At 40.9% G+C, this 22,539-nt stretch overlaps 3 protein-coding genes across 3 annotated transcripts; 2 read left to right on the top strand and 1 right to left on the bottom strand.

Annotated features, from left to right (window-relative positions):
• Window positions 1-2,033: 2,033 nt before the first annotated feature.
• Window positions 2,034-13,645, top strand: LOC110054531 (tetraspanin-33-like). The gene is made up of 8 exons (XM_089273932.1): window positions 2,034-2,198; window positions 3,779-3,964; window positions 4,732-4,806; window positions 9,185-9,280; window positions 9,535-9,657; window positions 10,414-10,455; window positions 10,761-10,877; window positions 11,776-13,645. The coding sequence occupies exons 1-8, from the start codon at window positions 2,130-2,132 to the stop codon at window positions 11,905-11,907; spliced, it is 840 nt and encodes a 279-aa protein (XP_089130058.1). The 5' UTR covers window positions 2,034-2,129; the 3' UTR covers window positions 11,908-13,645.
• LOC149118476 (uncharacterized) lies at window positions 6,338-7,242 on the top strand. The gene has a single exon (XM_089274966.1). It carries the CDS (start codon window positions 6,453-6,455, stop codon window positions 7,236-7,238), a length of 786 nt encoding a protein of 261 aa, XP_089131092.1. The 5' UTR covers window positions 6,338-6,452; the 3' UTR covers window positions 7,239-7,242.
• Window positions 13,607-21,944, bottom strand: LOC110054565 (N-acetylated-alpha-linked acidic dipeptidase 2-like). The gene is made up of 5 exons (XM_020760910.2): window positions 21,494-21,944; window positions 18,599-18,809; window positions 17,612-17,794; window positions 16,384-16,681; window positions 13,607-15,764 (listed from the first exon to the last, which is right to left on the bottom strand). Exons 1-5 carry the CDS (start codon window positions 21,775-21,777, stop codon window positions 14,473-14,475), a joined length of 2,268 nt encoding a protein of 755 aa, XP_020616569.1. The 5' UTR covers window positions 21,778-21,944; the 3' UTR covers window positions 13,607-14,472.
• Window positions 21,945-22,539: the final 595 nt, after the last annotated feature.

Genomic DNA, 22,539 nt, shown 5'->3' on the forward strand with positions numbered 1-22,539 from the left:
TGTTCATGAAAAATTCAATTTCTTGGAAATACAAGACTTAAGACCCTTGAGGACTTGTCAAAAACATTTTGAAACGATCTTGCCGAATTTCCTTTCAGATGAGTGTGAAATTTAAGGAAAGTACACAGTGGTATAAGTTTTTTCACGTGTCAACGGCCATAGCAACGACTGTTTACTTTAAGAACGTGACCAAAAATATAGATTATTTTTAACTTATATGAACGAAACTATTTAGAAAAAACTTTTAAGACATGCACAGCTCGATTGGTATAATTATTTGTGAAAAGCTTTGCCTCAAATTGCCATCACAGGCTCATTCATTTCCCTTATGCAAAGGAATATTTCCCACAACTGCGGTAACTTTTTACAAAAAAGAACAACCATTGCACCCCCTCCCCCGAGATCCAATCTGCACCCCTCCCCCCCACTATTTGTGGCTCGTTGAATGCTTAACACTTCGTGTAAGAAACTTAAAGTGCATTTTTCTCAAAAGTTTACTTTAGTACCGACTGACTTCGCGCCAACATTTCTACTTTGCAAGGTTTTTAAGTAGAATTTCTGAAACTTGGGCTCATCAAAGACCAATAGTGTCGTGATGATATAAACCGAAAAAATCGTAACATTTTCAGGTCTGTCACGTGACATGAGATGATTTGTCCACTGGGTGTGGTAAAAAATAAGGTTATTTCCAAATAAAACTGTAAAAAGCACTGAAAATAAGAGTTAACTGTCAAAACTTAGGTTCATATCACAGAACAAAACAGAAACTTACATGATATGCTTATTTGACAGTCAATTCTTGTTTTGTAAAAGAGCAGGAAGTGTTGGCGTCAATACTATAAAACACCACTTCAAAAGGCTGTGGCTGGTTTCCATAGCAACCATTTTGAGTAAAACTCTAGAAATTTAATTTCTCTTCTTGAGTGCAATTGCACACAATTGATCTTTCTTCACCATATTTAAACAAACTTTTTGATCCATTTGATGGTACCATACCACCTTAAGCCATTTTTTTTTTAAATTTAAACTATTGGCCTATTGTTTGGTGGCAAGAGAAAATGAGGTGATTATGGTCTCTTGTTGGTGGTAAAAGTCAATCGCACATTCCTAAATTTTACGGCGTGTAAACTGAGTGTCAACTTACAAAGTTTAAGCTCGGACAAGCTGTGTACGATTGACTTATAGAATGAAGAAATATAGTGTTAAAATAAACTATTTATGCGTTTGTTTGTCTGTCTGTCTGTCTGTCTGTCTGTTATACATTGTGCACCAACTAACTTGGCATCTCTAAAAGAAGAAAGAAAAGTGGTGAGTTCTTATGTTTTTTCTTCGCCGAGTTCCCCTAATCGTCTGTTAAACTTTCTTCTAAGACGACGTAGACGAGTCCGTCCAACTTCCTCACCGTTTATAGTGTTCAAAAGTGTTACTGCGCCTTTCAATAACATGCGGCCTCTAAAATTCAAGGCTCAACCGACAAATGCGTTTTTCGCTACCGTCGATCAAATAATGTTCGGCGACTCCTCCCAGCTTCCGACTACTGCCGAGCGCGCGGTAATCAAATCGTTGAGCACAGTCCAGAAAACGAAACAGTGCTCGGCAGTAGTCGGAAGCTTGGAGGAGCCGTCGAACATTTGATTGACGGTAGCGAAAAACGCATTTGTCGGTTGAGCTTTGAATCTTAGAGTCCGCATGTTATTGAAAGTCGCAGTAAGTGGACACTTTTAGTGTTTTTTAGTGTACAAAAGCTATTGAAATCCAGCGCACAGAGCAACTCTTAGACGGGCTTCGAAACCAATAAATGGAAAGCATCTTTCGACCTGTTTTTACAAAATATTTTCCCATGCCATTTTAAAGCACCCTCCTCCCCCCCCTCCCCCCCCCCCTCCTCCCCCCCCCCCTCCAACCCACCCCTCCTCCTCCTCCAAACAGCCCGAAAGGTGGTCTCAGGGAGGTCTCAGGTTGTTTATGAGAAGGGCGGCAAAATGGAAAACACCACCAGGAGTCTGGGACTGAACAATGTGAAAGCATATGTTAATTTATGCAATGTCCGCGTCGTTGAACGAAGCACACCCTAAAGGAGGAACATAGTTCGGATATTCCATCCAATATTTGTTGTCTTTCTCGTGAAGATGGCGGAGGACGGAAAAGTTAGCAAGGTTTTAAAGTACATCCTATTTGTATTCAACCTCCTTTATTGGGTAAGTAGTTAAATATTGTTGTTGTATTCGACATCAGCGTGTCGAAGTAATCCTAAATTATTCCCTCTATTCCCGTGTTTATAAGGCTTAGTTATGTGTGAGAGAACAATCAAAACAGGTTTCCTTAGGCGTTTTCTAAACTAACATTAGCTGCCAAACTCGACAGCATATAGGTTACACAAGTCGTAAGCTTAATTGTGTTACATGTACAGGTTAAATTTGCTGAGATCCATGGCTGCACAAATGTCGCTTTACAGTCGTTCGCCCTCTTTAATATTGGCTCTAAAATGAAACGGTTTAGCCTAGGTCTTAAGCTTATCCTTGATTTTAATTTTAGTCTTTCGTAAATCAAGTGTCTAATACATTGGAATCAGGACTCGAGTTAAATCGTGCATTAGTGATTTCGTGTTGCTGGTGCATTTTTTATTTGGGAAAATAGAGAGCTATGTAGGATCGGTTCGAGTTCCTCGATCTGGCCTGAAAAATTTGAAACGACGTTTCAATACATTGTTGTCGTTCAGATAATTAAAGGACTCCCTATTGCTGCCGTTTGCTTCACATTTTTGATTGAATTTATACTTTTAAAATTAAAAAGAAGAATGTTTGAAGACTTTGTACTGCAAATCAGTCATCTCTTTCACTGACTCCGAAATGAAACGGTAAAAACGTTCCAGAATGTTTGGTTTCATTTCGAGCCCCGGACAGTAAACTGTATTCATCCTTATCGATGATTAATCTCATTATGAGAAATTCTTGTTTTAGTTAAATTAAGAGTTTTCAACTGTAGTTATGAAAAAAAGCAAGGTTTTAGATTGGAGAAACATTTGTTTATGTTGCTAAATTATGCTATTTTAACCGTAATAATTATTGCTAAACTTCCAATATGCATATATCTTTGTATATTTCAAAACATAAAGAGATCTCTTTCTGACCAAACGGAAGATACATGTAGTAAATGTTTTTTCTACAACTAGTATATTTTGTAACAAGTACAGAACTGGACATTCCACCCACAGGACCCTTGCTGGTGTCTGGTTAACAAAATGTAAGGTGTCTGTTTGATAAGTGTTGGTTGAAATTGTTGGGATGGAAAGTTTGGGGCATACCGAGACTGGTGTCTCTACTGAAATACTTTTGGTTGTGTGCAGTGCTTAAAATAGAGGTTCTGCTTTCTTTGTACAAGTTTCCCTGTAGTTTATTGTGTAGATACTAATGCAATATCTTGACCTACCACACCTCTTATCTGTACATGTAGCAATACCATAGAAAAGATAGAGGCTTGTCACTTTTCATTTTTGTTGTGCCTTCTTGTTTTATTTTGCAAACCTTGGTCATGGCAGGGGTTTTATTACCATTTTTAGTAAGAGGGTAACTGGTTTTCACAGGCAGGCAAAGCTTTTTAAACTGAGCTTCTTACTTTCTGCTATATGGTCAAACCAGGCAGGCAAAATTATCCTCACAGCCGGTCAATTTGTCTGGTGCCCTGCCCTTAATGAAATCCCTGCAGGGAATGATCAATGTAATTATTTCATGTACACTACTTGGTCTCATCAATTCATTGGTTTATTTTATATTTCTAGGGTATTGGTGGAGTCATGATGGGTGTCGGCTTTTGGGCCGTGACTCAGAAGAGTGATTACAAAGAATTCTCCAGTATCTCCACCGACCCAGCAGCAGTCATGATTGCTGTTGGTTTCTTAATCTTTATCATCTCCTTTTTCGGTACAGTAGGTGCTCTTCGGGAAAACATATGCTTCCTGAGAACTGTGAGTATCTTATTTTTGTGTAGATTCCAGAAATTTTGCATTGTATGTACATAGAAAATTTAAAAGGAGCATGGAAACAAAAGCCCTAAATGACTCTTGATCTCATGTCAAATTCTCGTTTTTTAGAAAGAAGGGAAAAGCAATTTGCTATTCTTTTTCAATGTATCCCTTCAATTCATTAACAACAGAATGTGTTGATATAGACAAAGTTATTACATGTATCATATTGATTGGTACCCCTTCAGTACCAAGGGTGACCATTGTTTCTATTGCCAATATGATTTGTTGCATATGCATCATCATGATCTTAAAATGATCAAAAAGCCTTTAAGACCCTTATCTCATAATGCAACTGAGATGGAAAGGAACCCCTGATAATTTTCATCCAGCTGATGGCCTTTCAAAGTACCAGTTGTATAGTGTATTGTGCGAAATGCTCCTGGCTTCTGATTTTACTTCTTTATATTTTACGTAAAATACTCGGCCCCTGCTGCCTCTTACTGATTCATGTATCTAGTGATAAACCACAACATCATACAATACTTCACATTTCTTACTCATTTTCTTACTAAAGAAATTATCCTTGGAAGGAATTGAGTAATCAGTAACTACACATACATGTACAAGTTTTATATATGTAATAATGAGGAAAGTCGGAAGTGGGTAATCAGTGATTATTATTCTTATATGTAAATGAACACTGTACTGAGAACCCACTTGGTTAAGATAACTACCATTAAGTATAGTTTTTCTTTGTTGCTTTTCAGTATATGTTTGCCATGATAATCATTGTCCTTTTGGAAGTGGTAGCAGGAATGTTGGCTTTTGCCTTTTGGCCTGAGGTGTGTATATTATTTTTAATTATAATTCAGTTCGAGACAGTTAATCTGAAGCAGCTCCTTTTACCAGTAACACAGTATTGCAGTGGTAAACTTTGTCACAAAGAGTTACAATGTACATATGTATACATGTGTGTAAGTGCACTGGATAAAAACCATGTGACAGTGTGATTCAGAAGCTGCAAGTGCATACACAGACATAAAATTATCAACGTACATGTACCTTGTACAGTACATTTAGATGCTGCTGTCAATTTCAAAACTAACATTACAAATGAGCAATATCTTATTGTCACAAAGCAAACCCATGTCTCATGTACATCTACCCTGGATCATTCTGATAAGGACTCGAGTGTCTCCTTTAGGAGGTTCAACTGCACGCTACAGTGTACACATGAAAAACTGTTTACAGTGAAACCTGTATTAAGCAGACACCCTTGGGACACTCACTTGTGCAGGGTTCAACTCCTGGCTACCTGCATTACTAGCCACCGGGCTAGTGATTTCTAAAATTTACTAGCCCAAAACACAACTTGGTAGCCCAGATCAATTTCCCTCGAGGTCTACTTCAACCCCAAACACGCAAACCTTCCTCAGTCTAAACTTGTTTGCAAGGTGTTTGAAAATGATAAAGAATAGCATTTTTTTCTTTCATTTTTATAACCTAATGCGTTATTCAAGGAAAAAGCTAAGTAAATTTGCTGCAAGTTTAAAGTTTGTGTTTCCAACACAAAAAGAACTTGAGCGATCATACCTTCTGCAGACAAAGCAAAACATTTTGCCCTCTTTGTTTATGACATGGTATTCAAGCCATTGGAAGCTTTCTTTCCACAATGGATTTTTTCCACAATGGATCTTTCTCTGAGTGTTCTCATAAATCTTACCGCTTTCCTGTTTACTGGTACTTTCAGTTTCGGCCATTTTCCCCTTTTTACAAGGTGATGCCTCGTAATTTGTCAAAAATCGCTCCATCTTTACAATCAGTTCAAGTGCGAGATGATCATGTGATGTGATGTGCAAGGCATCGCAACATTGGTAGGGAGAAAACTGTGGAAGACATTGACCATTAAGCGCAGAGTCTGGGATCTAGTGATGTTTACGATCGACACACAAGACAAAAAAGACGCTAGAAGATGATAGGTTTATGCCTTCTTTAATGCAGTTAAATGCAATTTAACAGAGTTAACAACAAAGAGCGCCAGTGTTGTCTGGAGTCAGCGGCGTTTCATACATGGGCATGCGCCAGATCCCATGTGCTCTTTGACTGAAGTGTGTTTAGCGTTACAGGCGCTAGCGTGTTATTTGCGTGGCAGTTCATGGGACCTCATCTTCAAGGCTTCCTCAAATGGTTTTCAGCTGGGTTTTGACCCTCGGGCGGTATCTTTAAAATCGGAGAATAAAAATATGCCTTCAGCATCCCTTCAGCCTTCAGTCATCGACCAGTATCTCCTCACGGAACTCGCATTTTGCGATGCAGTTGTTAATTATAAGTTTAACAACACTCACTTTTGTTAAAAGAACCCAATGGCCTCGCACCTTCTACTCGCCAAGTTTATGCTTTGGCTCAACATCAGTTCTTAGATTTTTGTAGTCAGGATACTTCCTTCGAGCCAAGTCAGCCTCTTTTACCAGCCAGTGAACAAACTCTGATGCGCTTCTGTACCCATTTAGCAGATCGTCTTCACCATTCTTCCATTAAAGTATATTTGTCTGCAGTCCGTTCTTTACACATTGACTATGGCTTCCCAGACCCAATTGTCAACCGTCTTCAACTTCAGCGTCTCTTACGAGGGATCAAACGTCATCAGGGCCCAAATCTCCCTCAGCGCCAACCAGTGACAGCCGACCTTATGTCTGTTTTGCACAAGTCTTTAGATTTTATCAACCCTGACAGTGTCATGCTATGGGCAGCCTGCTGTCTTGGCTTCTTTGGGTTTCTTAGAGCTGGTGAATTTACAACAAATGGTACCTTTGATCCATCTGTTCATTTGACTGCGGCAGATCTTCAAGTAGATTCCTCCACCAATCCCCAAAGCTTTCGAGTGTTAATCAAGTGTGCAAAGACTGATCCTTTCAGGCAGGGTTGTTTCATCTATCTTGGCCGTGGTTCCCTTCCTCTCTGTCCTGTGACTGCATTAACAAACTACCTTCATCTTCGTGGGCCAGGCGCCGGACCTCTCTTTATTCACCAAGATGGCTCTCCTCTTTCTAGATCTCGGCTTTCCTCGTTTCTTCAAACCACTCTACAGGCAGCAGGTATTCCTGGAAAGTTCTCAGGTCATAGTTTTAGAATTGGAGCCGCTACAACTGCTGCCCAGAGAGGTGTTCCTGATCATCTCATTAAGACAATGGGTCGCTGGTCGAGTGATGCTTACTTGTTATATGTGCGCACACCTGTGGAAACCATCCTTTCAGTAGCTGAACGACTTGCCTAACAGGTATGGTTTTTGTCACTAATTTGCCAGTTACTGGGTGCCTACGGATTTGGGCATTTTTCTCGGGGCTCTGGCCTCCCCATCCATGAGCCCCTCTCTTCTCCGAGCTGGCTAGCGCGCTGCTCGGAGGTCCTCCGGCTTGGCGTGGGGGCTCATGGCTGGCTTGCCAGGATTTGCCAGCCATGGGAGCAGTCTCCATCTAGGAACTGGCTGCCAATAGTGGAAGCTCCTGGATATCACAGGCACCCAGCCTCCATTTTGCGATGCAGTTGTTAAATGCAGTTAAATGCAATTTAACGGAGTTAACATTAAAGAGCGCCAGTGTTGTCTGGAGTCAGCGGCGTTTCATACATGGGCATGCGCCAGATCCCATGTGCTCTTTGACTGAAGTGTGTTTAGCGTTACAGGCGCTAGCGTGTTATTTGCGTGACAGTTCATGGGACCTCATCTTCAAGGCTTCCTCCCTCCCCCCCATTTCCCTCCCTCTTTTCCACTGTTCACACAGTGTGACGGGTGCCTGCTCTCCCTTCTGCGTGGGGGCTCATGGCTGGCTTGCCAGGATTTGCCAGCCATGAGAGCAGTCTCCATCTAGGAGCTGGCTGCCAATAGTGGAAGCTCCTGGATATCACAGGCACCCAGCCTCCATTTTGCGATGCAGTTGTTAATTGGTATTATCATTACAATTTAAACTTTCTTGTTTTTTTAATCAACTGTGAACTCAAGTAAACTAATTATATATAATTTCTTTCAATTTTGCTACTAGCTAGTGGGCTATGAAACATGGTTTTTTACTACCCCAACCAAATTTTTACTAGCCTCGGGCTACAGTGTACCGGGCTAGCGGAGATGTCGAACCCTGTAGTGTCTGCTTAATTCAGGGTGTCTGCTCTAAACAGGTTCTAATATTGTGCAGTTATAACTACAGTTAATTATTAACCCTTTTGTAACACAGTGTAAGATTAAAGACTGCTCATAGCACAATGTTGAGTCAGTCAATGCATCAATCTGGAATAATCTACTTAGCTTTTACAACGACGTCGCTGAACAATGTTAAAGGAGTCTGAGCTAAGCTTTTAGAAGTAAAAAAGCCCTTGAAGTGTCCAGTTATTGCTTATTAAGGACGTTCGCATGAAAATTTTCCAACATTGATTTTTTTCTGAGACTTTTACCACTGTAAGATTATGAGGTAATTATGTCAGAAATGTAAAAAAAAAAATGGGAGTCACCAACTTCCTTTTGGAGAGAACAAGCCCAGAAGAACACCCTAAATCTGAAAAAATTGGGCTTCATTAGCGATTAAGGTCACAGTGTCTGTAAACCCAAAAATATTGCAATTATATCTTTGAAGTAAAATGTTCTCTGCCAGATATTGTTTAAGTGGACCTATTAAGTGAATTTAGTCAACTAGTGAGGTTCCTTAAAGAACAAGTTGACATTTAGCGGCTATAGTTTCACGCGCCTAGCAGCCACAAGATGGCAGGATTCGATGTCTTGTGGACAGAAATCTTGAAATTTTTTTAACTTCCCATGTTGATTTTTTGTTCATTTTTGGACAATGTGGAGATAATTTTAAATAAAATCTGTTTCTGGAAAGAAAAACAGGGGTCACCGAACATCCAACATCATAAAATCCAGGCAAAGCTATGGCAATGGCCGTCTGCCCTATCATTGTTCATTTTGTTACTGAGCGCACACTCTCATGCATGATGTGGCGTGTGAATTTGCGTGCGCAGTGAGGATGCGCAGAAACAGTTAACGCGGACTTCCTTAACAGAGGTATCTGCTGAGTGCAGGTTTATTGTACAGTAAATCTGGGAAGAAAATTTGGGGACTCGAGGCAGTGTTCACTTGAGAGAGGGTGTCCGCTCAATATAGGGACCGCTTAATATAGGGTCCTCTTAATGCAGGTTTCACTGTATTTACAAAACATTTATGGTAATCAACAGGTCCAGAAGTCAGTTGACAATCAGTTCAAAAAAGCTATTGAGCAGTATAGAGATGATCCTGATCTACAGAATGCTATTGATGCTGTGCAGGAGGGTGTAAGTAAAGAAATCATTTTTTCTGTTGTACATATTACAAATGTACGTAGAGTATGCCATGAACTGTCGAAGATGAAAGGCCAAGCTGAAGTCCTTGGCAAGAACAGTAAACACCTGCATCCCTAGGTTTTCAAATTTAAGTCACAATAATTGCTGTGTAGATCAAGCAAATTCGTTTTAGTCCAAAATCCAAAACTTTCCATCTGCATATTGAACTTTGTAATAAAATTTAATGTAATTTATTTATTTGGCAGTTCCAATGTTGTGGAAGTACAGATCTTAATGACTGGGATATCAATCGCTACTTCAAATGTGGCGGTCCTTCACCTGAGGAGTGCGGTGTTCCACACACCTGTTGTGTGCGTGAACCAGAAGAGGTAAGATGATGGTATCTCTCTCAGGAGTATTAACAGTAGCAATTACAGTGGAACCCCATTAATCTGGTCTCCAACAGACCACAAAAACATGGCCGTCTCAACAGGGTGGCCATATTAAAGGGGTTCTTTGAATTTGAAAATTACTGACTGAGCTTTCGTTTGGGCCAGAATAAAGTGGCCATAATAACAAGGTGGCCATATTAACTGGGTGGGCATAGGGGGGGGGGGGGGGGGGGTGTTCCACTGTATTGAATAAGGTTGTGTGATTTTTGTGGTGATATAGGTCCCAGCCTTTGGCCTCAGGCTGATAGCACTTGGTTTGACATAATCTTCAGCTGCAGCATTACATGTATACTGAAATTCTGAATATCACTTTCAAGAAACATTTGATAGTGTCTTTCGACAAGTACTCCAAGAAAATTACAACTTTCATTCAGCTGTGAGAGAATCTTCTTTGAAGACTTTGTTCATTTTTCTTCAGTTTTTGTCTTTCTCACTAATTTTTTGTAATCTTGCTCTCCGTCAGATATTCTTCAAATGCATTAACAACTACGCTAAGGTTGATATTTCTTGCAGCGCCTCATATATACATATATTTTCTTTACGAGACAGTTCATTTCTATGCACAATTTTTTTCAAACTAGAGTTTCTTATCTTATACAGAACCTTCCTACGCGAAATTTAGCAAAATGCAATTTTAGCACTACCTTTAAACACAATTCTTGACCAATGATGTTTTTACACTCTGTTTTACAGAAACCTAACATTCAGTGTGGCTGGCATGTCAGGGAACAGCATGTGAGTACTTTCAGCTCTTACTGCATGACAATACATGTATGTCTTGACCTGTTCCACTTTCACATGTTAACAACTTTAATTTTTAAAGTGTTTAACAAGTTTAATGTTACCGGATCAAAAGTCTCAAGCTTGTGTAATGACATAAAGGTAGTATCCATGGGTTTAAGTAAATACGTGAATATGTTGCTGCTGCATGTTCTGAATACTAAATGTGATATAATAACATGGTAAACGTGATTTCATATTTCAAGCACTGGGCAATTCCCGCATATCAGTAATAATGATGGTTTGGCTCTTTTTGACAGCGTTTGGCTCTGAAGGATAAAATCTATATCACTGGCTGTTTGGATGCTGTTTGGGAGTGGTTCAGGAACCATCTTGTTATTGTCGCTGCAGTTGCTGTGGCTTTTGCCTTCCCTGAAGTAAGAATTGTTTTCCTTTCTTGTTCTTTCTTTATTTTTCTCCTTTGAGATGAAAATCATTATGTTTGAGATGATTATTTAAATCTGGAACCAAAATATCTGTACCCACGTGGCCAAAATTGAAGGGTTGCCTGAGAAAGAAGCCTTTTAGAAGTGACTTCTGATAAACCACTTAATTCTCCTTCCAAATTGCCTATTACTCCCTTGTAGAATGTAAGGAGAGTATGAGGTTATTAAGGCGCTATTCTACACTCCCCTTCAATTATTTCCACCTGGAATTATCTCGCTCATGTACACACAGTAGCTAGGATTAGATTAGACTTTGGAAATTGTTAAAAATGGGAGAACTTCAATCATCAACTACCAATTGAACAATTTAAACGAGAAGTTTGGTATTTCTTCAGAAATGAGTACACATGATACACAGTGTTTTCAATATACCACATTATTATACATGTATAGCTAGCTCCGTGAGCGGGCAAGAGGAATCAAATTCTGCTCTGTGATTTGCTATCCGAGGAGGCAAGATGGAGCTATCTTGCCCGTTCGGGATTACCTGCCGTGTCCCGCAAGTTAAAATTTCCCCGAAAGCCATATAATAAATCCTTTGTTGACCAAGCTTGTTCGCTCAAGATGGCTTGATATTGCCCTCATTCTTATTTTGCGAGTTTATGGACCTCAACTCCGTCTCGGTCCATAAACGCACAAAAAAGAACTTGGCCAATATCCAGCCATGTTGACCTCACACTTGGTCAATAACCCATATATATACACAGTAGTATCATTATAAAGTGAGACAGTTTGAAGAATGGTACACATAGTTCAGGTTTGGGACTGTTATGGTTAAGTAATGGAACCATGCTGACATTCTCTTTATTTTTCCTTTCCTTGTCACAAGGTGGCTGGAATTGTTATGACTCATTTATTCATAAAACAAATTCAAGAGCAGATTGAAGCATGGAAAAACCCGCCAAAGTACAGATATAGGCCAAGTCAGGATGTGAATGGAAGAAGTGGCCCATTTTATTAACCTGCTTTTCTAGTTGTTTGTGTAGTAACATGTGACAATGTATTTTGTAGAATTCCGATAATTTAATGGTTGTAGTAGTTGTTAGTATTCCATGGTCTCACAGGTGTCCGGCCAGCACTTGCTTGATTGTTTACTGAAATGGATACATGTACATGTATTGTCATTCGTCCACAGATTTAAGACATAGTTACTGTACCCAAATTCGACTTAATGACCATGATATTGTAGCCATATCAGGTCAATGACTTGATATTGCAGGATATCAGGACAGTATTAGGACTGATCATCAACAGCGGCTGTTTGGTCTATTCGTTGCTTCTGATTGGCTAATTGCGGAAATGGGTACAATAGAAATGTATTCCTGGCATAAGATCTTTGATAATTCATTAGTATTATTATTATTATTATTTTTAGGCTTCCATTACTTGTTTTGAAGCGTACAGTCTCTCCTACTATTTCGACATTCCGTACCTTCCCCCTTCTCCTTTCAAGCAAATCTGAATCCATCACTGTACATGTCACATATGACTTGTGGGTCTGGTTTTATTTTGGGTTCCATTAACCTACAAATTTGGCCACCTCTCATTGACTCCAAACCAACCGGGAGCAATGAGCGTCTGCTGTATTTTAAGTCATGTTGAACTAAAGAGCTGTTTTAGCTTTAGTGTGAATAGGGATTTAGTTAGCTTCCTATGCAGACATTCTATGGCTCTTCACACACTCCTCCACAGAGAACGTCTGCTTGGAAAACTTCATGTAGGTTTTAGTCGGTCAAAAGTTCACCTTATGTTGTTTTATACTGTACTCACTTTTTTAAAGTTTGCTGCTGCTGTGTTCCTTTGACCTTCCACGGTTCAAGTATCGATAAGCTAAGTTAAATATATAGGAAGGCATTATGTTAGTTGGTTTTGGTTTTGTTGTGGTTAAGCTCTAAGCATTAATCTCTAATACTCTTGAAAATGGGCACAGTTATTTTCATCTCAGGTTATTCCATATACATGTGGTCGGTGCATGACGGGACTTTGCAGTTGTCACAGAACTGATAAAAATTTTAAGAGTTCATGAGTTTTGGTGGACGCTGTCTCAAAATTAGAGACCCTTGTATGGATGTTGAACCACATTCAAGGTCCATAACTTAGTCTCTGTTCACCCTAAAAGCATCAAACTTGGTCAAATGACTAATCTCAACGTGCTCTTTCATGTGATAGTGTCAGTTTATCGATTGGTTAAAATTTGAAACTCACCTCAGTTCCCTGCGCAACTTGGAAATGGTCAATTGCCACAGTCAAGTCTCATCTCAGTGAAGGTTACATGGACATCTTAAAACCGACCAGTCTAGTAACTACGGATTTCGTCGGTAATTGTCGGTGGTTTTCAGGTTTTTTCGTAGGACATGGAGATTAATTTAAAGTGCATTTGTACCAAGTGCATACGTATTAGTATAGGTAATGGTAGATAGCTTAAACGAGTTAATATGCACTCACCAGAGGCAAGTGTTGCTTAATTTAGGGCAGACACATTACACTAACCGTTGTAATATAAAAAGGTGTGTATAATATTTTGATAAAGCTTGGAGGCCATATTCCCATAACCCCTCCTTGGGCCTCAGTTTGATAAAATAAGCTCAATGTAACAGCGTTGCTATCCACAGTAGTTTGTAGCCAATGAACAACAATGATGTACAGTTGTACAATCTAAATCTGGTGTAGAAAATCTTTATTAAAATTGTAGTTTGCAATCACTGGTTTTTTATGTACTATTCTCAGTTTCCAACGCGGTTTTCACACTATTTTCTTATCCTGTATCAGCACGTACGCGTTCGCTTTACATGTAATACCTAATTAATTTCTCGTATAAAGAATAAAATGTTTGTTCGAATGTATACAAGGGAATAAAATATGTTCTTATAATATTTGACGTTTTCGTGATGGGTGGAAACGTTCGTACCAAGATATACATTTTTACGACATTAAAAACAAATTTATCAGTTGTTGAGAGGGAACTGTGAACTGCAGTCTCCAGATTGAACTAGACTGGACGATCATTACATTGAATGCGTCTGTCTTTGTTGAGAAATAGAAACAAGGAAACATGTTATATTGAAGCCAATCCATAACAGCGAAAGAGGAAAAGCGAAATAAAAACGACGTACCCATTCGCCCGCCGCGGTCTATTCCTTCATCTAAGAGCATGGAATATAATACAAGTTATCCTACTTTTAGATTCTCAAATATTCGAGAAAGAAACAATCCAATTTTCCTGGCTCAATCCCTTGTGCCACTAAAAAACGGAATAAACTGAGCTAAGACCCTAACTTTTCTGTGTGGAGGTAACTGTTGAGATAGTAATTGACGTTACTGTGAAAATTTGACTTTGGATGCAAATCCCAGGGGCGGATCTAGGGGAGGGCCCGTAGGGGCCCAGTCCCCGTCCCGCCCCTTATTTTGGGTTAAAAAAAATCGCAGAAGGAAGAAAAACCGGCAGGACAAGCAGAACAATCCCCCCCTCCCCTTCCCCCTTTAGCTCAGGGTCTGGATCCGCCACTAAATCCTGTCTTGGGCTTCCCTAACTTGTTAAAGGTTCCAGTACTCTTGAGGCACTTTGCACACAGTAAACCGCTATTGATAACTGCTGCCTAACTAGATCCCAGTCTCCAGATTTCTCTGCCATGTGCAGAGCTTCTGTGACCCCAGGAAAGGTAGCTCTTCCTGGTTCTATATTGTGGAAACCAAAGTTGAAAGCCACGTGTCGGGCCTGATTTGAACCTGGGAGGCCATACGGGTAGATAAAAGCCTTCTCCACTCGAACCATTTGGTCATTGATCGTGCGCAACTCGGAGGGTCTTTCAACTACCGTTGGGTCAGATTTTCTGGACTCGAATTTTCGGCTGGCCGTTAAAAACCCGGATATAGCTTCCTGAAGTGTAGATAGGGATATGTTATTAGCTGAGAGCTTCGGAGACGAAGCGACAACGTGGAATGAAAAGTTTAAAGCGAGTGCATAGTTCATAATATCAAGTGGGAGCAGAGGCTCATCGGCCAGGTCCAGTAACATTCCTCCTGCAAATTGTGTCATAGCTTTGTGTATTTCAAATTTCTGGTCAACGAACGTTTTCACCCAGTAAAAGGTGTCTTGCTGTGTGTGATATGCAGGATATAAAGACGATCTGTCACCATACCCAAACCAATAGCCAAAATCACCGCAGGGCACTCCTAAGTATTGATAAAATGGCACATAGTCACTGGCAGAGAAAAGGTTGTAAAGCATCGGCTCATTCCTGTTGGTATCGGAAGGCGACCTTTTCAGCCAGATGTCATACATCGTGTCCGTACCCTCTGTATTTTTAGGATCCTTGATCTGTTTACTCAATTTGTGAGTTATTTGTCTAAAAAGAGGTGATCCTCTTGCTCTTAACACGTAATCTCCACACACGGCGATGTCCAAGTTGATGTACGCCACTGCGCGCTCGGTCAAAATGTTGGCATTTTCTTCCACCCATTCGTGCGATCCAATCAAGTTGAACTCTTCTCCGCCCCAGCTGCAGATTTTTATCGTTCTTCGCGGTCTCCATCCTTTCTTCAAAAGAGTGCCCAACACTCGGGCCATTTCATTGGTTACCGAAGTTCCGCTCAGCGCGTCCACGGCACCGAAAGACCAGGAGTCCCGATGATTACCAACGATTATATATCGATCGGGATTGTCCTTGCCGAAGATGGTACCGATCACGTTGTAAATGGTTTTCTCGTGTAATTGGTTGTTAACCTCAAGTTTGAGCTTGGCGCTGCCACTTTGAAACCCTGGACCAGTGCGGTATGTGATGTTTAAACCACCTTGCCATGTCTTAGGGGCTTCTAACCCTGCAGATTAGAAACAAAATTTACAGTTCTACGGACGAAGTTAGTGAAATCCTTTTTGTATCCCAGGTGATGAAAGAGTGAACACAAACTATTACGGATGACCTAGAATCGTTTGTAGAGTTAATTGCACTCATGTTCGTCCATGCTAGCCTCTTTGGTCCCAGTACATGGATAGGTACCTACCTATCCATGCGCTGGGGCCAAAGAGGATACCACGGAGTCTGCGTTAGGCCAATGCCCTTTACAGCCACACGGCTTATCCCGGTTTCTAAAGCAGTAAGCGACTAGGAGTATTTTTACTCCCTCCTGGGTGGGATGCTAGTCCATCGCAGAACTACGCCCCAGCAATAAATTCGCCGGTACCCATTTATACACCTGAGTGGAGAGAGGCACTGTGAGAGCAAAGTGTCCTGCCCAAGAACGCAACGTTCCCCTGCCAAGGCTAGAACCCAGACCACTCGATGCCGAGTGCAGCGCGCCCACCATTAGGATCCATTAGGCCGCCGCGTCCCCTCCACAGTGTACACTCTGCCTTTTTTACCTTTATCGACATAAAAAGGAGAACTCCTTTTAAATCCCTTTCTAGAATACAACAGTGTCTTTATAAAACAATTATTACCTCCCATTCTCCGCAGCAATTCCATAGCATCTCCATAAGATATTGCCTGCGCTGGAATCTTTGGGAAGTCGCTCTCATTTACAGGCCTGCGATACATTCCCTTGGTAGCAGGAAGGACCGGCGTCAAGGGGTCTCCGTTGTTGGAACTAAATAATATAGTCCCCTCCTGCACCCCGCTCGGTGGTAGCCACCAACCATTAGGATAAACCTGTTTTTCTTCGTATCCTTGCTGAGCAGAAAAGGATGGGTCGGCGTAAACTAGCGCTCCTATTGCTCCGTGTTTTTCTGCATTGGAAACCTAAAGAAATAAGTTACTCAAATTAACTCATGGTCAAAACGATGTGGAAGAAAAAGCATGTTACTGCGCCTTTCATTAACATGCGGGCTCTAAACTTCAAAGCTCAACCGACAAATACGTTTTTCGCTACCATTATTCAAATGTTCGGCGGCTCCTCCCAGCCTCCGACTATTGCCGAGCGTGCGGTAACCAAATCGTTGAGTGCAGTTCAGGCAACGAAATAGTGCTCGGCAGTAGTCGGAAGCTGGGAGGAGCCGTCGATCATTTGATTGACGGTAGCGAAAAACCCATTTGTCGGTTGAGCTTTGAATTTTAGAGTCCGCATGTTATTGAAAGGCGTAGTAAATAAGACTAAAACAACTACATAGCCCGATCGCCGACGAGTCACTGGATTTCGCATTCTTGGGAAGAAATTCTGAATCACATGTCTGTAACACGACGGGCTACGATAAATGACAAATCTGAAAAATCGCTTCTTACTGGGTACTTATGTTAAAATACAAACAATGGTATGTGGTAGAATAATACTCTATGCAATATACTTTTGCGTATAGGGTAGCCTGCTAGCACGCTCACCTTTCAGGTTGAGTCACGCGCGCGAGCGGCGAAGAGCAAAGCGATCCGGCGGAAAGGAGTCTGGTGAAGAGGCTCCAAGAAAGTCACTTTCTCGTCTCGCGGCTTCGCCGCTCGATTTCGCGCACGCGGCTACGCCGCGCGCGCTTGTGCTCCAACGTATGCTCGAACGTGAGCCTGCTCGCAGACTACGTATAGGGGATAGGCAAGAACATATTTTGACTTAAATGATAAAAAACTTTTCAAATTTGTCCCTCACTGTATTTGAAGGGAACAGCGTCCTCAGTCGAGACAAGATCGCCTTTGAAATGCTTTACTGCCACTCACAAGTACAGGCTGAAGTTCATTAATACTTACACTTCTTGATCGTATGATGACTATGTTTCCTTTAACCGTCACGTTCATTTCAGCAAGTTTTTCAAAATCCGCATCTGCCCCATAGTTAGCATAAACCAGATCGGCTTCAACTGTACCATTGGGCGAATATGCCAAGTAAGGATAATGGTCAAATGTCTCAGAGCTGCTTGGGTCGGGTGAAATCTGAAAGACGAATAGACAGGAAAATCTTACAAAGAAGCACTTACAAAGTCATCGATTCTTGATTTTTTGACAGAAAAACTTAACAGTTTGTAGCACCTTAAAAGGTAAAGTCTGCATGCGAGCCAAGTGGCCCATCAGGCCGGAGCTTATCCCGGTTTCTGTAGCATGAAGCGACTAGGAGTATTTCTACTCCCCCCTGGATGGGATGCTAGTCCATCGCAGGGTTACCCCCAGCATTAAGTTCGCCGGTACCCATTTATACACCTGGGTGGAGAGAGGCACTGTGAGAGTAAAGTGTCTTGCATAAGAACGCAACACAATGTCCCCGGCCAGGGCTCGAACCTGGACCGCTCGATCCGGAGACGAGCGCACTAACCATGAAGCCACCGCGCCTCCCACTTGTAGCACCTTATATATACCCTTTTCTTGTTTCACGAAGCAACCCCTCCCCGCCCCCCACCCCTTTTCAAATTGGTCACAACTCTAACGCACTGTAAAATTGGTAACTTTACCTCAGGTACTTCTAGAGCACATAAATACCTTTTGGCATTGCCGCGTGTCGTAGGAATAGCTATATATGACTTAACTATGGTGATATGAAACATGAAATGAACATAAAAAAGAAATTGCGATGTCATTCATTAACCTTAGTACTTAAAAGACATTCAAACAACTTTGTTTGCCGGGGCCGAGGGTAGCAGTTGACATTTTTGCAACTGACAAACTTGTCGCCTTTGAATTTCCGATCGAACTGGGCTTTAAAAGCACTGGGATTTTTTTTACTAAACACCTCAATCTACAGACCTTTATTTTTCCTGTTATGTCGTAGATAACTTTATCGCTCTCCACTATGGTGACCCTGTTGGGTTTGTCGGGTTGTGGAAAAGACAGGAGGACTTGGTACTGGGGTTTTTCTACTTTGTCAAATCCAAACGCTGTCCAGTTTGCAGCAAGTTTATTTGCAAGTTCGCGCTGCCTCGGCGATCCAGCGATGTGAGGCTGTTTAGAAAATTCCCTATAAAAACAAGTTTCGCGGTTAAAATACAATTTTACTAAGAAGCCTTCAAACTCCAGTTTAAAAGCCTCTTCTTTACAGCTTAACATTTCAACAACTTCCGGAACTCCTAACAACACGGGGTACATCGTACACTGTTCTTTTGCGGCCATGTTAGTCATCCCAATTCAAACAGTGACGTTTTAATTATCTCCTTTGCGAGATGAGTTCTGATGCAAAACATTTCTACATGTCTAAGAACAGCAACTCCCTACTATAAAAACTTGAAAGCGCACATCATGCAGTCATGCAGTCTGAAAATAAAAATTGATCCGCGGAATCCAATCTGTTTTTAGACACCGCGTTAATAATAGCCAAAAACTGAAAACTGCTGAGCTAGCTAGCCGGTCATTGTACCGTGGAACGGTCTTGTGAAATTCCTTGAACAATAAAGATATAGTAGTGACCATGAGCACCATTGTGCATGGACTTTCTCAAATACCTAATAAGTTTAGTTTGTTTGATTAATCACTCGATAAATCGGTATTTTTGTATATCTGCATTTCATGATCGCGCATGACTGAGCACGCATGCGTGCTGAATAACAATCGACTTGTTAATCGACATAACATCCACTTGTATGGAACGCCAGAACTGTACATAAAGTCAAAAGGCAGATTGCGACCAAACGAGTATGTTTCAGAGAACAACACGTTTTTTTGCTGCATACGATTGCATAAAAAAGGTCTGTTTTGAAAAGCAGTGTCGGCTGCTGTTCTAAACCTTGTTAGTTCTTCACTGTTTGACCGACGCGACAGCGATAAACCAGCTGAGAAGTTAAGTCTTTGTGTTTCACCGTTCGATCGACGCGACAACATAAACCGGAGAAGATAAACATCTCGCCCCATTGTGGCCATAGAGCAATTCAGTTGATAACAATTGAGTTTTTAATTTCGAGGGGTCTGAGTTTTCGGGGTCTGAGGTTTCGGGGTCTGAGTTTTCGTGACACCCGTTTTTCCCGGCTTTCCCTAGACTACCTCCAAATTGTACGGCCCCTTGCGAAGACTAGTGACGATCATATCGAAGAAAGCACCGAATATAATGAAGTAAGCACCGAACAAGGAAGTACCGAATATAATGGCCTTTGCACCGAATATAAGGAAGAGAGCACCGAATATAAGGAAGAGAGCACCGAATACAATAGTGTTAGTACCCGTAATAATGAAGAAAACACCAAACAAAGTTAGAACCGAATATAACGAAGAAAGCACCGAATATAATAAAGACAGCACCGAATATAATGAAAAAAGCACCGAATATAACGAAGAAAGCACCGAATATAACGAGGGAAGCACCGAATATAATGGAATAAGCACCGAATATAATGAAGACAGCACCGCATATAAAGACATAAGCACCGAGTATAATGGAATAAGCACCGAGTATAATGAGTTAATCACCGAATATAATAACATAACTACTCAATATAATGACATAACCACCCAATATAATAAAAAAAAGTATCATAAGACAGTTCTGGCGTTCCATACACTTGACTTGTATCGATTGAACTCATAATTAATAGCTGCGACGGATAGCCATGCACATATTTCCTCGCAACAGCGATTTTTTTCCAGGACAATTTTTTTCTGTTCTCTGCGGCTTCTAGTTACTTTTTCGTATTTTAACTATAACAGGCTAACAGCGAGTAAGGGAGGTTCCGTGGCCAACGGCAAATTGAAAATTGCCTATTATATAGTATCACACATAGGAAACCGAGCGGCTACGAGCAGAGTTTCTCTCTCATCTCTCTCCGAGAGATGAAAGAGAATCAAGAGAATCCTTGTGTCTTGCAGGGAATGCATTAGGATGACAGTGGTCGGATGCCTCGACCTCGAAAACGAACATCTAATCTTGAGCCAATGCCATGGGATCGGATAACCCTCCTAAGCCGATGCCAGGGCCCTACGAACTGCCCATGTGCGTTCACACTGTACGCACTGCACTAGTAGTTTGAAAAACAGGAGTTATTGCGAACGAATGTTTTAGATATCTAAATTCTTCGCACTGATAATTACGATGTGGCCCTGAGTGCCGGATAAACTGAGAACGGAGTAGACATTTTACTTGAGACCAATCCCTTTTTCCTTGCTTCGATCTGTTTCATATTACACGGCCCTTGGCCAGAAATACCGCGATAAGAAAATATGAAACATGTCGCGCTGCATGTCTTTGCGATCTTTATCTGAATGAGAGAATATTTGTACAACTCAAACGAAACGTAGCCGCGAGCCCCTAACTCAACTGGTCTATGGCAACAAGGCACACACTGCTACATTATCGTTTCCGTTAGTATTAAAATACTCCAGTCGTGGAAAGTCAACCTTGACAGACCGTCAAAGAAACACGAGTTTTTATCTCTGTGACCATAAAACACTTTGAACAGATAACAAGACAATAAAACATAAACAAAGCTTAGACTGCTTTTATGGCTCTCACTAGCATAACAAGAACAAAGCACAGTTCATGCATGTTATTTTCAAAGTATGATATACATTTGGCTGCCGTTTATTTCCACCATGCAGGTATAAACTGGTAACGACATTGCAAATGAACTGTTTTAAGTCCAATAATAGACATCTTGGTAGGAATTCTGCTACAACCTCTAACTATTTGCATAATGATATCATATTAGTTTGTCATACCTAATAACAGATTCCAACCTCTCAGCATTGATTGTTTCCATAAACAACTCGTGGAACTCTTCGAACTCGTTCGACTTGTCACCAGCCGTAGTCGCTCGACTGCAGGGCTTGTTTCCAGGTTGCTTGACGAAGTAACCGATTAAGAAGCCAACAAGAAATAGGGCAACGGCGACGAACGCAAAACCCAACACAATGCGCTTATTTCTTCCTTTCGGTTGAATTGGCTTTATGCCTCCGAGAAAGATTGAATCGTCCATAACTTTTCCGGTTATGCTTCGGTTCATAATTAAACTTGTCCGTGCTGCAGCAGATAAAGTCAAATTGAGTTCCTTGTTTCGTTCGCACCACTGCGCACTGAACTCATGCGTCAATTGAAAACAGAAAGGTTAATTGACACCAAGAACCCAAGCGAGTTTCTGTTGATCATGTTGATACACATCATTAATTAACCAGTTGCTATTTTGTTTTCAGAAGTGCTTGGAATCGAACAATCCGATTTATATTTTAAGTAGCTCCCATCTGTCTTTTTAGAGCTTTTAGCGGACGGGCCTGAAATTGCCAGAAGTGTATATATGCCATTAACATATATTCCTTTTAAACTATTATTGGTAATCAAATGCACTGATTTCCATCTTTTTACATTTTACATACACTTTTGGCATGAAGTCTGCCTAAAATGGCACACAGCGGGTCCCTCAAGATGAATTTTTATTACCTTTGCACGTTGTCCTAATTTATACCCATTTATACAATTATTATAATTTTCGTTCGTTTGTAAAGCACGAGTCCTCAAAATTGTTCTGTTCAATAGATTAAAATGGTTTAAACGCATACCTACCAAATGACATGCATAAACCCTAAGATGTCACAAAATCTGGTGTTTCGGTAAGCTGCCTTAATCTGGATGTGCAATACCTGTCAGTCAACTTGGCTTACAATAGACTTCAGACATAGCGGCTTTTCTTTACATTATGGAATTCCTTTTATTTGGTATATCAAAAGGCGTATTCAATGCTTTTGGTTTCGCTCCCACGGAACTACTAGAT

Source organism: Orbicella faveolata, unplaced genomic scaffold (genome assembly GCF_042242905.1).
Source record: "Orbicella faveolata isolate gen_17 unplaced genomic scaffold, um_ofav_v1 contig_1, whole genome shotgun sequence".
Taxonomy (NCBI): Eukaryota; Metazoa; Cnidaria; class Anthozoa; order Scleractinia; family Merulinidae; genus Orbicella; species Orbicella faveolata.

What these genes read in the sequence shown, in the direction of transcription:
- LOC110054531 (XM_089273932.1), top strand. Translation starts at nt 2,130, where the DNA reads ATGGCGGAGGACGGAAAAGTTAGCAAGGTTTTAAAGTACATCCTATTT. An exon ending in TATTCAACCTCCTTTATTGG is followed by an intron (nt 2,199 to 3,778) that starts GTAAGTAGTTAA and finishes TTATATTTCTAG; the next exon opens with GGTATTGGTGGAGTCATGAT. An exon ending in CTTTTGCCTTTTGGCCTGAG is followed by an intron (nt 4,807 to 9,184) that starts GTGTGTATATTA and finishes GGTAATCAACAG; the next exon opens with GTCCAGAAGTCAGTTGACAA.
- LOC110054565 (XM_020760910.2), bottom strand. Translation starts at nt 21,777, where the DNA reads ATGAACCGAAGCATAACCGGAAAAGTTATGGACGATTCAATCTTTCTC. An exon ending in TCATCATACGATCAAGAAGT is followed by an intron (nt 16,682 to 17,611) that starts GTAAGTATTAAT and finishes TTATTTCTTTAG; the next exon opens with GTTTCCAATGCAGAAAAACA. An exon ending in ATTGCTGCGGAGAATGGGAG is followed by an intron (nt 15,765 to 16,383) that starts GTAATAATTGTT and finishes TCTAATCTGCAG; the next exon opens with GGTTAGAAGCCCCTAAGACA.
- LOC149118476 (XM_089274966.1), top strand. Translation starts at nt 6,453, where the DNA reads ATGCGCTTCTGTACCCATTTAGCAGATCGTCTTCACCATTCTTCCATT.